General features: G+C 34.1%; 5 protein-coding genes across 6 annotated transcripts; 1 reads left to right on the top strand and 4 right to left on the bottom strand.

Annotated features, from left to right (window-relative positions):
- Positions 1-25: 25 nt before the first annotated feature.
- Positions 26-2,079, bottom strand: GulLO1 (D-arabinono-1,4-lactone oxidase family protein). The gene is made up of 3 exons (NM_102963.2): positions 1,146-2,079; positions 911-1,012; positions 26-807 (listed from the first exon to the last, which is right to left on the bottom strand). Exons 1-3 carry the CDS (start codon positions 2,062-2,064, stop codon positions 41-43), a joined length of 1,788 nt encoding a protein of 595 aa, NP_564393.1. The 5' UTR covers positions 2,065-2,079; the 3' UTR covers positions 26-40.
- Positions 2,080-6,404: 4,325 nt separating this feature from the next.
- On the bottom strand, positions 6,405-7,217 carry AT1G32280 (Bifunctional inhibitor/lipid-transfer protein/seed storage 2S albumin superfamily protein). Its single transcript, NM_102961.2, has 2 exons — positions 6,871-7,217; positions 6,405-6,612 (listed from the first exon to the last, which is right to left on the bottom strand). Exons 1-2 carry the CDS (start codon positions 7,184-7,186, stop codon positions 6,590-6,592), a joined length of 339 nt encoding a protein of 112 aa, NP_174507.1. The 5' UTR covers positions 7,187-7,217; the 3' UTR covers positions 6,405-6,589.
- A 951-nt stretch (positions 7,218-8,168) lies between these two features.
- ATSYP24 (syntaxin) lies at positions 8,169-10,813 on the bottom strand (the record flags this gene model as incomplete). 2 transcript variants are annotated; one of them, NM_001333003.1, is made up of 7 exons in its annotated part: positions 8,169-8,633; positions 8,724-8,824; positions 9,141-9,295; positions 9,380-9,439; positions 9,632-9,771; positions 9,901-9,994; positions 10,356-10,813. In NM_001333003.1, 7 exons carry the CDS (start codon positions 10,811-10,813, stop codon positions 8,613-8,615), a joined length of 1,029 nt encoding a protein of 342 aa, NP_001320542.1. In that variant the 3' UTR covers positions 8,169-8,612. The 2 variants fall into 2 exon arrangements, with proteins under 2 accessions (NP_001320542.1, NP_174506.1); NM_102960.2 differs by having other exon boundaries at positions 8,204-8,686.
- A 703-nt stretch (positions 10,814-11,516) lies between these two features.
- On the top strand, positions 11,517-12,848 carry AT1G32260 (envelope glycoprotein). The gene is made up of 2 exons (NM_102959.5): positions 11,517-11,752; positions 12,169-12,848. The coding sequence occupies exons 1-2, from the start codon at positions 11,622-11,624 to the stop codon at positions 12,644-12,646; spliced, it is 609 nt and encodes a 202-aa protein (NP_174505.1). The 5' UTR covers positions 11,517-11,621; the 3' UTR covers positions 12,647-12,848.
- Positions 12,849-13,012: 164 nt separating this feature from the next.
- AT1G32250 (Calcium-binding EF-hand family protein) lies at positions 13,013-13,665 on the bottom strand. The gene has a single exon (NM_102958.2). The coding sequence runs from the start codon at positions 13,561-13,563 to the stop codon at positions 13,063-13,065; it is 501 nt and encodes a 166-aa protein (NP_174504.1). The 5' UTR covers positions 13,564-13,665; the 3' UTR covers positions 13,013-13,062.
- Between the last annotated feature and the right edge of the window lie 64 nt (positions 13,666-13,729).

The raw sequence follows: 13,729 nt of genomic DNA, 5'->3' as shown, positions 1-13,729 counted from the left end.
AAAAGACGTTGTTCTGTAAAATGTTCTGTTTTCACTTTTCTCATATACGATTAAACATCAAATTAAATTTGGTATGATCGTCATAGCCATTTACTGATTTTACATGAGTACAAACTCTAGCCTTTGTATAAACTTTACCTGGTCGACACAAATAACCTTTCTTGGGAGCACAATGAGCATCATCCGAACAAACACAAAGTCCTTCCAAGGCACATCCTTCTTTCACAATCGTCACGTTTCCTTTTAAACCTAGAATTTGGTTGGTCCATTCCGTCGAAAACAACCCTAAAGGATCAAATCTCTCTTTTACTTTCAAAAACGTGTTTGCGTTCTTGTACTTTCTAATCACGCCATCAAACGCTAGGTTCCTATTCTTCCCCCAATGTGGCAATGCATTGTATTTAAATATCGCCATTTGTTCGATCTCTTCGATGAAATCCTCGTAGAGACGTGGTGCTAAGGGATCATCTTTGCTTCGGTAGTAAGTTAGGTCAAAATCTAAAGCTTTTTCTTCTTTCCCAAGAAAAGCAGGAGAGGATGTCACATAACGGATGAGGATACCATTGCTGCGTTCAAGGGCGCAGAGAGATTTCGGTTCAATCTTTACGAGTGCTTTGATGTCGTTGATGAAACCTTTGACACGTGTGAGAGGGATACTGAATGCTGTTTGGTGAAAGAATTGGCCTTTTATCCGTGGATCCCAAGGACAAGACGTGATCAGTCCGTCCTGATGGCTGTCTAGACATGTACCCGACGACATCATATGGTTTTGCTTTCCGATCACCGGATAGCCTGTGAATTCCATACCTGCCCGTGGAAATTACAAATGAATATGTGATAGAAAGTTGTAAAGTCTCATACATATGGAAACAATAGAAAGATGCATAAGTAAGTGAACGAATATTTTTACCATTGTTAGTCACACCGTAGGAGATGGAAAACAAAAACGACGTTATTTGCTCTGCTCTCGCACACTTGTCGTTTGCATCTCCGGATGACTCTTCACTCTCCTCTTCATATCATGAAGCAGTTGTTTATAAGAAACATTATAACTATGCAAATCAAATATTTTTTACCAAAAAAACTATGCAAATGATCAAATATATTTTGTATTAGTTATCTTGAGAAACAAAGAATAAATTTACCTAAGGATCTAATGATGGCTAACGCTACAGAGAGTTGTGGACGGAATGGGAAAAAGTCGAACAAGCCATTGCCTGAAGTGTTGACCGGAACTCGGTCGTCCATTCGATACACCACTTTGCCTTGGCTTGGTAACCATAAGAAATCTGCAAACTCATGTTTTTCCCCGAAAGTCACGGCTTGATCTCCGAAATCCGAATCGTTTTGCATAACAAAGGTTAACGATCTCTTGAACATTGGTTGCAACTGGAAAGTTACTTGAGAGATAACACCTAGAACGCCTAGAGAAACTTTGGCTGCACGAAATTCATCAGGATCTATTGTCTCGCTAAGAACCCGAACCTTAACATACCCATCAGAAGCCAAACCGGGACTCACCATTCTTATCTCACTCACATAATCATGAACCGCACTTCCTTTACCCCACAACGAACTTCCATGAGCACCTGTCCCCATCAATCCTCCAACCGTGAGTCCCCACCAATATGGTGCGTGTGGCAAAGCCAGCTCCAATTCAGCCGCTTCTCCGATAAGCTGCCTTAACGTCACACCGCTCTCAACTGTCAAAGTCTTGGCTTCGGGATTGGTTCCCACCACGTTGTTTAAAAACTTGGTGCTTATGAGAACACCGTCCTTTCCATCAGTACAAACGAGCTTTGGGATGCTGTGAACGTACCGAGTCACAACCCGCACTTTTTGGCCGGCTCTAGTGGCTGCAGCCACTATAGAGACTAACTCAGCCTCGGTCTTGGGGTACTCCACCTTTGCCGCTTCACATATAGAACGGTCGGGGAAGGCTCCGTACGAGTTCGTCACAGTGCACATGTTGTTTCCTGACTCACACTTGACCGGATCATCCGGTGGAGTTGAGGATGCAAATGTGCAAAAGCAGAAAAATATCAAACTTAACCAAAATGCCATTTTGTAAGAAACTTTTCAAAACAAATTGCAAGGGAAATGTTTCCTCGTACTCTCGTTTATATATTACTTATAGGTTCACCACATGTAATATTAAATACAATTAAGAACGATAACATCACATTTTCAAATAATTTTACAAATCAAAAGAAATCAAATCATTAAATAAAATTCAGAGAACTTCTGTGGACGCTGGACCTAGCTTTTTAGGGGTAACTTTACATAGCATAGTTACTCTTTACAAAATGATACGATGAGATTTGAGTTGCCATAAATATCTCGTCTAAGCATTTAAAAGTACGAGTTAATAAAAAAACTAGGAGCCTTTTGTAGACCAGTATTAATTGTTCGGGGTTCTCATTGGTTAAATAAAGAGGAAATTCTCTAACACGGTTTCTCGTCTGGCTATTATCTTCTGAAATTGAACTTTTGCCATAAACATCTCATATGCGCCTTAAAAATGCAAATTTATTTTTCGAAATTTAGGTGTGTAGACCTCCATTAATTTCCGGGGTTTTATGGGTAAGATAATAAGATGGTTTTTTGTTTGGCTACAATATTATAAAATTGAAACACACCATATAAACATCTCATGCTCACAATAAACTTTTGTTTGGCTACTTTTCGAAAAACAAAATGTGACAATAATGTTTGGTGAATTGTTTTTGATAAACTAATTAAGAAACTAACACTATCATTTTTAAAATGTAGAAACTAATAATAGAGGGTAGTAAATTGACTAAATTGATCTATTTGATAGAGTGGAAGAGGCTGGAGATGGTGGTGACCGGCAGTGGTGGTGGCCGGAGTCGGTGGTGGTCGGAATCGGTGACGGCCGACGGTAGTGATGGTCGGTGTTGGTGGTGTCCGGCGGTGGTAGTGGCCGGAGTTGATAATGGTCGGAGTCGGTGGTGGCCGGTGGTGGTGGTGGTGGCCGGAGTCGGTGGTGGCCGGAATTGGTGGTGGTGGCCGGTGTTGGTGATTACCGATGTTGGTGGTGAGTGGAGTTGGTGGTGGTGGTGGCCGGTGTTGGTGGCCGGTGTTGGTGGTGGCCGGTGGCGGTGATGACCAGAGTCGATGGTGGCCGGCGGTAGTGTGGCAGGTGGTGGTATTGAGACAATAAGGACAAATTTGGTAATATTACATATAATACAAAGAATATTATATTTCAAGTCAGAATAGTAAGTTAATGATTATAGTTTTTTTGTTTGCAAATTTCCCAGTGTTTTAATAGTCCATTGACAAAAACAAGGGAAGTTTTCAAAAAAAAAAAAGTAATATTTTAATTATAAAAAATATTAATTGTTATTGGTAACTGAATCAATAGTGTTATGACAACTGTCACTACTTGTTGAGAAACGCTTCTAAAGGTTTCTTCTACGAAAACCTTATCTCTCTTTCACTTCTACTTGTTCTCTATTTGTATACAATACTAGATAAGGTCCGCCTAAATAGGTAGGTATAAAATATAAATTTATTCAAATATTTATCGATAATATTTAAAATTTGAATGGTAAATAGTGATTTACACATTTTTCTAATATTTAATTTAGTAATTTTTGAATTAAATAAAATTTTAATCATACATATTCAATTTTACTATACATTTTAAGTATCTCTTTCATCATAATAAACTGCCTTTTAAATCTATACACTCCAACTTATTGATGATATTTGAATTTTAAATAGTAACTCATATTTTTTCAGTATTTAATTTAGTATTTCCTTAAACTAAATTTCAATCTTACAAATTCGATATTACAATACAATTTAAATATCTATTTATCATAATATAATACAATTTAATTTGATTGTATACAATTCAAATACAATCCAATTTTGCAATATAAATACAATTTAATTCTATATACTCCATCTTATTGTTAGTTTTCTTTTTTAATGAAGAAAATTATAAGTTAAATTTTTTAGATATAGAAATATAAATTAATATATGTAAATATGTTTATTTTTTCTTTTTAAAGAATTTTTTTTGACATATGTCAACATCTCAATGATAGACCTGACACGTGTCATGATCTCGTGAGTTAGTAACTTTCAAAACCGTACTTTATATAATAAGATTTTAAATTCTTACTTTTTCTATTATGTTTCTAATAAACATGAGTATATATGAATGATTTTTAATTATTTTTTAAATTCAATAATTATATGAAATGCTAAATTGATGGATAAGAATAATATGTTTTTATACAAAAATAATAAAAACCAGTATCAATTTTTCAATATTACGTATGAGATAACTAGTTAGATGTTATATAGCGTTATGTCTTCTATTATTTTGTATTTTTCAATAGATGATTGTTTGGAAAACTAACCAAAGCAAGATATAAGTGAGAGTATCAAATCGATATATAGCAAAGAGGTGAAGTGTTGCATCCTAGCCTTGATCTGTAATTAATTTTTAACTTTACTATATCAACACCCATGCTACGCATGAGTTTTTGTTTTTAAAATTGTCGGAAAAATTATGACTATAGTTTTTTTTGTTGATTTTGATGTTTATTTTATGTTTGTGTTATTGTGTAATTAATAAATTCATATCTATTTTATATAATTATAATTGTTTATGATGAAATTTTTTTATAACTCGAAATATCAGTTTTACACTTTTACTATAATATGAATATTTATATACCTATTAGGCTATTATCTTAAGTTTTCATTATCATAAACACATACGATAACAATATATGATATATTGATACAATGTATGTAGTTATGTTACTTATGTTATTTCAAACTTGTCTAACTTAATTGTAACAAACAATTCTTTATTTCATATATTTTTTCGTCATCTTGTACACTATCCTAATATACTAGTAATTTAAGTCAACACTTTAGATCTCATCCCTTACATATAGCCATATAGAGTCTCGTGTTTGTTTGTTTTTTGGTATTTTTAACTTCTCGAAAGACCATTACGTTAAACAAATTATATGTCAATGTTACCAAATTATTAAAACGCACAAAAATAAAAAGAAAGAAGGTCATATGATAAATCAAATTTACAAAACGTAATAATTAAAAAATATTCAAGTAAAATTACGAAATTATTATGAGGTTAGGTAGCAAACATTATAAACAACAACAAAAGTAAATCTACAACATAAGTAAATTATTAGTCATTCTGGTGTAATGACTATTGATAAACAAAATTTAATAAAACAAATTGAGTAGAATGAAAGTTGTACTTGATATATTATTATGTTTTTTTATTTATTAAATATTTTTAGAAAAATTATATAAGAATGAGATTAATAGAGGATTTAACACAACAAAAGACTTTTGATTTTTCTTCAAATAGTTTTGTTAATTTTTTTATTTAATTAATATAAAATGACACATGTTATTTTCTTGTGTGATAATGTGTCATTCATATGAAGAGAGATGACCAACTTTTATATATATAATATTTGTATTATATGAATGTGTTGCTATTACTACCTAATTTATATTGTATTTGTAACAAACTTAGACATAAAAAAATATTAGCCATAAACATTGCTCTATATAATATGGTGGGAGAGATTTCATAGTTGTATATAAATTTAATTTAATTTTCTTTTGAAGGTTACTTTTTTGTTCTTTAAATATATTTTAATACATAAATGGACGCTTAGGTGGACGCTAATGTGGATGTTTATATGGATAGCCTAGATGGAGGGAAAACTATATGTATATATCTATCTATATATATATATATATTCATTTTAAGATAATTTTATATATTCAGTTCTTTATGAACAATTTATTATATGTTTTCGTATTATTTGAATAATTATTAATAAACTCAAGTTTAATCAAAGATGCAGTTTAGTATTTTCAGTGATTTTTCGTCATTATACTACAAGTTGATTTTGAATTTGATCATACTCATTATTCGTAAAAAATAAATATTCTAACATTAAAAAACAGTCAGAGTTCTATAGCATATCAAAGTTTTAGTAACATTGTGAGAGTTCTACAGCATATCAGACTGTTATTAATATTTAAAGTAACGGTCACATCTTTTACAATCAAAGTCTTTTTAACCAAAAGTAACGGTGTCTCAAACGAACCGTATAGGGAGGATCACGAGATAATTCCTATCCATTCCTACTCCATAACTCGGTTTACGAAGGTCTAGTAAGTAGAACTAAAAATTAAATGCAACTTGTGGGATATTGCCAATTTATTTCAGATTTTATAACCGTTACTGCATCGCCAATTGTAAGTTTGTAACGTATGGTTTTTAAAAAAAATAATAAAATTTCTTTTGATTTGCGAACATATGTTTTTGGCAACATATTTTAACAATTAATGACTAATTGACTATGATATTGTAACTTTGAATATGATATTAATATAATTGATTTGCCGGTCAAAAAAAAAATGACTAATTGACTAAGCAACGCCAACAATCATGTAGAAAATAGGACGGTTATCATATTACTCTTGCATCTATATGCTCTTATTTTGTGAACAAAGAAATTGACATCTAAGTTATTGCATATTCGCATTGATCCCATCATGCACCAGGAACTCGGTAACCTGGAAATAGAAGAATCACAAGTAGAGCATAAACATCTCTATGAACGAATAAAAAATTAAACTTGAACGTTCGTAGGAATGTTTATATTATGTAACTATTTAGTAACCCTAAACAAAAAGAAACTATGATGAACTATTGATTGAATTACATACTTATAAATATACTTCTAAAGGGTTAAAAAGTATCTTTTGCATGGTTAAAATGTCTTAGATTCCTAATTAATGGATAAATGAAAAAATAAAATAAACAAGACTCACTTCCGCATTGTGAACCAGGAGCAAGGGGACGACCACAAGCTGCGGCGACATTGACGAGCTTTTGCATATCAATGGTGTCTTCGATTTTCTTGTTGACGATTTCACATACACATTTCATTCCGATGGTTCGGACAAGAGTGCAACAACCTTCGGATGGTGTCGGAGGAGCTGGAAGCTTCTTGTCAATAGAATCTGGACAACCCATCAAAACTGTGATCCCTAAATCATAACATCCTTTCCTCAAATCTCCCTGAATTTGAGATGATGACAATAACATCATTACGACTAAGAATTGACAAAATATTTGCTTCTCCATTTTTTTTTTTAATCTCTCTCTTGTTCTGATCTCTCACTATCTAGATCTTACACATACATATGTATATGTAAAGATATCTTATATATAGTAATAAATAAATGAGATTATTACCTTTTGCTTATTTTGGTAGTACATCAATTAAAATAGATAAAGTCTTATTTATGGATATCTATTGTATGAATATTAGGATAGGAATCCTTATTTATAGAAAACAACAAGAAAATATATAAAGAATATGTCTATAAATTTATAGGGACATTAATATTTCAAATATAATTAAAATGGAACTTTTACATTTTACATGATTTTTGTTGACTTTATAATTTAAATCATAAACATACTTTTTAAAACATTAATACCACAAAAATATATAAAGAATATACTACTATGTTAGATGATGTATATATTTTAATATAATGAGATTCTCAATAATACCACAAAAACAAGCTCTTTTCTCAAAAATACCATCACTATTTCCAAAAATACCATTAAAATATCATTTTTCCGAAAGACAACAAAACTAAAGCGAAACTTTGAACCTTCAATAAATCCAAAACCTTAAATCTTAAAAAGTGCCTTGTCAATTTTTGAGAATTCTTGTCACTAGTCTTTGGTTATTTTTCTCTGGACCTAACGTAAACGAATACAATTTTGGTCAAAACCAAACCAAACCGTACCAACAAAGAGTCGGCGACGGAAGGCCGATTATGATAGAAGTGAATATACAGACACAACAAGTATGGCTTCGCACACTCAGACTTCTATGTCCAAAAACCGAACTTCTCTTCAATGTCTTGTGTTTCTTGCCATCACAATCTCTGCGATTACTACGAGAATGACGAGGAGAATAATCCCAAATATCACCATTAGCAAACTGTTGTAATTCTCACATATCTAACCACTTTAGTTAGATCTCTTGCTCTCTTGTCTCTCACACAGATTTTGTTCTTTGTTCTAGAGAGACACAAAAGCGTTTTCCTCCAAAGACTACATTGTTAATTACTTGGATGTTCTTACACAACATAAAGACACTCATACATATAGTGGTTTTGCTCCACTTGCTACACTACACACTTAGAGTCTAGACCACATCATTGTCCTAAGACTTACATCAGCCACTCTACTATGTTGGAACTCTCAACTCCTTAATTCACTCTTACACAACATGACTCTATCTTAGACTAACAACACAACACTCATCTTGTTGGACCTTAACTAGACAACAACAAAACACTTATTCGTATGGGCCTTATCTCATCACTTATGGCCCAACACACAAAACACAAACCCATTTGGTTTGTTGACTTTCTTCTCTTCACGACGTCTCTTCTCCGACATCGTCTTCTTCTTCTGTTGCTTCTTCCTTTGTTCTTCATCTTCTTCTTCACACCAAGCTTTTCTTCTTGTAGGATTTAATCTAGGATTCTCACTTCCAACACAAACACATCTGCATAAATCACCAGAAAGAAAGAAAAAGAGAAGTAAGGAACATGAAAACAACTAACCAAATAACAGATTATTCTTTTTATTTTCTTACCAGGGATGAGTTTGATCCTTGTGTATTGGATGCTTTCACGAGATGGGACTTTCCCTGAGCTGCTGCTGAACGTAAATTGTCGATCTTCTCATCTATATCATCTGCAATAAAATAAAATTTAACTCAAGTGTCGTTAGCTCAATTGATAAAGATATTAGGTGAAGCTTAGAGGTCGTCGGTTCGACGTTAGGACGAAACTAATATTACATGCTGTACTTTCGGGCCTAAGAGGGATTATAGAATTCGGTCATGAACCTACTAGTATTAAAAGAATAATAATAATAAAAAAATAAAAAAATAAAAAATAAAAAAATAAAAAGTAAAGAGGATTGAGAATTGGACTCAAAGCATTCTAGGTCTTGACTGTTTTTTTTATTCTAGGTCTTGACTGTTGCTTTTTTCGTTTCAGAGATTTACCGATCGTTCCTTGATGGTCTACCATCACCGCCAGATCTTTGAACATCTCCATTACTTCACTGATTTGATGCTTAACTTCCTGTATCCCCTGTTCCCTTGCCTCTATCCGTGCTTCGTTTAAGGAAATTTCGTTGTCAAGCAACACAATTTCTTGCCTACAAATGAAGAAAGAGAGAGTTCACCAGTATGAAGGTGGTAGTTATTTACCGAGATATGCGGCATATATAGAACTTACTTACCTTCTAGATTCCATGAGGACACGCTGCTCTTGTGATCTATCATAGCCAATGTCTACCTCACTGGTATATAAGAAAAAAGAGGCATCAAAGTAAAATCAAGTCAAGATAAAACTATAGTTTAATTGGACTCAAAGTCAACAACTTATGTGCTTGAACCAGTTTGTTTCCAACCACACAAGTATAGCAATCATGTAACAAAGAACATAGTGGTTATCTCTACTGATGAAGTAACCGTAACTAGGTTTTTCATACCTTGAAGAAAAGCTACCTTTTGGATCAAAAGGAATATAAGAAGTTTCTCTTTCAACTGTAATATGCTGTGCTTTCTGAAACTCTTTCAACGCTGCTTCAAAATCCTTTGCAAGTTTAGCATCTGCAATCTTCTTACTTTGCTGCATCAGCAAATACCAATTCATAAAAGAGAACCATCAATAGTAAATAAATTTCACAGAATGTGATGTTTTCATGAAAACAAATCTCACATCTTTCTAAGTTATTCCTATTGAGAAACACACACTTACAGCAACATCTCGACGATGATCGGTTTCACTAGCTTCCCTAAGATTTGCAGAAGTATCTTTTACCAGTTGACCAATAAGTAACATTTTCTTGTGCCTGATCAATCAATAGATAATTACACCAACATAGAATAGCACTTACTTTAGGCATTTTGAAGAAAAGGCAAAAATCTTTCTGTCGCCATAGTTGGGTATTGCAAAATTTATGTCGCCATAGTTGGGTATTGCAAAATTTTGGGTTCAAATCGGATTCGGGTCGGATATTTCGGATTCGAATTACCCGAAATTCCCCAAAATCAATTTTTATAACCAAATTTATCCAAACTACTCGAAAATACACAAAATATCTAAATATTTTGAATATCTTTTACTCAAATTTACTCAAAAGTAGATTAAATACTTAAAAATATTTAAAACTTCAGAAGCCAACGTGGCATCTGGTTGACTGGAAATCAAACCCTCCGGTTGAGTTAGAGGAACCTAATGCTAATGGTATCTTAAGATGACAACGAACAACTGGTTTCATCGGCCACGTGACTAAATGCAAAACCATAACCCTAAAATTAATACTCAGCTTCACGTCAATTCTATAAACACCAGTCTTCTGATCATCTTCAAACTTTTTGCGTTCATTACCCTTTAGTAAAACTAGAGTTTGGCCTTCAAACAATGCTCTGAGAAGCATCGTGTTCTTGCTTCCAAGGTAGAACAACGGCATGGGAACAGCTCCTAACCGCTGATTCATGTAGTAAACGGTTGCTTCAAACCTATCGTAATGGATTCCGATACTACTCTTCGAGTTTCGGATGGAGAGATTCAAAGAGAGACTGTACTGGAGGTTATTGTTGCTTTCGAGATCGAAATGTGTCAGCTCAGCGTCGTAGACTTGGAATTTCACATCGTTGGATCTAACCATGATCCAAGCAATGAATGACGCAAAGCAGATGAGAAATAACAGTGATACACAGAAATTTATCAGACAAGTACAAGGCCAACATAAATAGTATCCAAGGCTAGATTTGTCTGTCATGTTAAGAGAATGATTTGTGAAAACGAAGTAACAATCACTAGTAATTTATAAAAAAAATTATAACACTCGTTGGCCTCTGCTTTTTTCAAGTGAAAAAAAAAATCAAACGAACGGTTTGATTTAGTTAATTAATCTTATGTTTTGAAAAATTATTCTCCTAGATTATAAGTGTTGATCTTTTATTTAGGTTATGTTTCATTAGTTTCCGTAGTTATCTCCTTATTAGTTCCAACAATCCATGTAAATTTTAACTCTGGACTATCTTTTTAATGAGACTTTCATAAGCTTTGTTATTAGAATATTAGAAACATTTAAATAAATTTAATTATTATGTTAATTTATTATGTAAATTTAAATTTGAGTTAATTTATAGAAAAAATCTGTGATTATTAATAAATTTAATTATTATGTTATTAGTTTATGATTTTCTACATTTTTCTTCACAAAATAAAGTTGTATCATCAAAACAAAGATATTGTTTGGGAAACTTTACAAAATTATGAAAAAACAGACGGCCCATATATCTACTCCGTTAAAGTGGGCCAACAGACGGCCCACAATGACTTCTTCGAACAAGGAAATAGACGGTGAGGATCGCATCACCGTTAACCAGCCAAAAGGTCAGTGACTGACGAAAATGGCGATCATGCGATAATCGTGTAGCCGAAGAAGAAGAAGAAGAAGAAGAAAGAAGATGGTGTTTTGGGAGATAACTCTAGGAACAGCTTACTTCTTGGGACTGAGACGGACTTATAGGCTCGCTCTGAAGATCCAGCGTCGGCTTGTTACTCCGAAACATCCCAAAATCCGTCAATTTCTTCATCGGTTAGATTTCTAATCGAGATCGTTTCGATTCTGATAAATATGTCGTTGGATACGAAATCGCATTTGAGAAATTTGGTTTTTCCAGAATGTGAAATTGCGTCGCTCTGTTGTTGAAATTGCTGATTCGGTTTAGGTTTTCGAATCGTTTACTCAAACCAATCAATGAGACTTGAAATCGATTCATCTTTAGAAATTGTAGCAGTTTTGATGTGATTGATTTTTAGGAATTAGAATCAAGAACAAAAGCTTATGTTGATTCTAGTGTTGTGTTTGATGATTTCGAATCGTTGTGATTAGAAAATTAGTATCATGATTGTGTTTTGTGAGATTTGACAGAAGCTTAGATTCATTCATTTAGGGTTATGCATTGACTATGCTTCTCTTTCTCTTGTGCATTCTTTTTGATTTGTTTTCAGGAGGACTCGTAAAATCTTCGATGTGGCGATTTCGGTTCACAAGAACATACAAGAAAGAGACATAGAAGTTGGTAGGAATCTCGGAAATTGGATTCTTCGTTGGCTCGATAAGATGAAACCAGCAGCTCAGATCCGTACTCGGCCAGAACTACCACACAACAGCAATTCCAACATGGACAAGGCAAAGAGACTAACGGAATTGTCCCGTCCCAAATCGCACACGAACACGACGCAGACTCCACAAAACCGTGAATCCGATAGGCATTTGTTTACCTCGTTGAAACACTTCCGGCACAAGCCATTCCCGTCTGTCTCTATGATGATCCAACCGCCGAGACCCAATGGAACTACGACTCAGTACAGACATTACTACAGTGGCGGTCTAGCAGCAAGTCTGATTCAACCGAGCTATGTTACAGGTGGCGGGTTCAATGGTGTAGTCAGGAAAGACATTTTGCAGTGGATGGCACAAAGATGAAAGATGATGCAGCTAAGTCCCATCTTTCTCTGACATAATTGAGCCTCTCTCTTTTCTTTTTTTAACTTTTAATTGCAGAAATTAATGTGATTGTTGATAGATCCTGAAGCAACTATGTAGTAAACATGACAATGTCTTTTTCTTTCTAACGCTTGAATAAAGTTTCATATACTTTGAGAGATCATTACTATACATCATTATCATTACTAGTATAACATATGAAATCGCCACAAGTAAGAGATCAATAACCAAAACTGTTATCAAGAATCTAAAATGAACAAAAAGAACCCGAATTTCGACTTGAGAAGTAATTATTTTGAATTTGAGTACATAATTTCTTGTAGAATAGTGAAAACTAAACATAGTAACTAAAAAAAAGTTAAGGGAAAATTAAGGAAGAGTCCAGTGAAAAAGACTCAACCCCATATATCATCAAATGCAGCAGAGTTAATAGCCTTTGCGAACTCCTGGAAGTTAATCCGGCCATCGCCATCGCTATCCGCCTCCTTTATCATCCCCGTCAATTCCGCCACCGTCAAGGCGTGGCCAAGCTTAGCCATAGAGTGAGCCAATTCCGCCGCAGTGATAAACCCGTTGCCATCCGTGTCGAATATCCTAAACAATCGGAGAAGCTGCTCCTCCGTGTAAGGAGTTGTCCTCTTCGCCGGCGAAAGAAGCTCCGGAGAGACCAAAGCTACGAACTCCGGGAACTCTACGAGTCCGTTGCTTTTAGTGTCGGCTTTGTCTATTAGCGTTTCGAATTGGTCTGGACTTGGTTTAACCCCTAGTGCTCGGAGAAGTGATCCGAGCTCGAGCTGAGTTAAGCTTCCGTCTTTGTTCCGATCAAATGACCGGAAAATCTCCCGGAGCTCATTGATTTGCTCCTCGTCTAACTTTTTGGAGACTTTGTGACTCATAGTCACTTGCTTGATCTACACGTTTTCTTATGTCTAACTTTGAGAAACACACAAAAGGAAACTTCTTTGTAGTAGATGTAGTTATCTCATCAAAAGATCAAGAAATGTGACCAAATAAATTTCAGATTTTGGGAAGTAAGATAATATTCAACCCCAAAGGCAAGGG

Source organism: Arabidopsis thaliana, assembly GCF_000001735.4.
Source record: "Arabidopsis thaliana chromosome 1 sequence".
Taxonomy (NCBI): domain Eukaryota; kingdom Viridiplantae; phylum Streptophyta; class Magnoliopsida; order Brassicales; family Brassicaceae; genus Arabidopsis; species Arabidopsis thaliana.
Note: the sequence above shows the minus strand (reverse complement) of the source record. Positions and strands in the feature narration are given on the sequence as shown.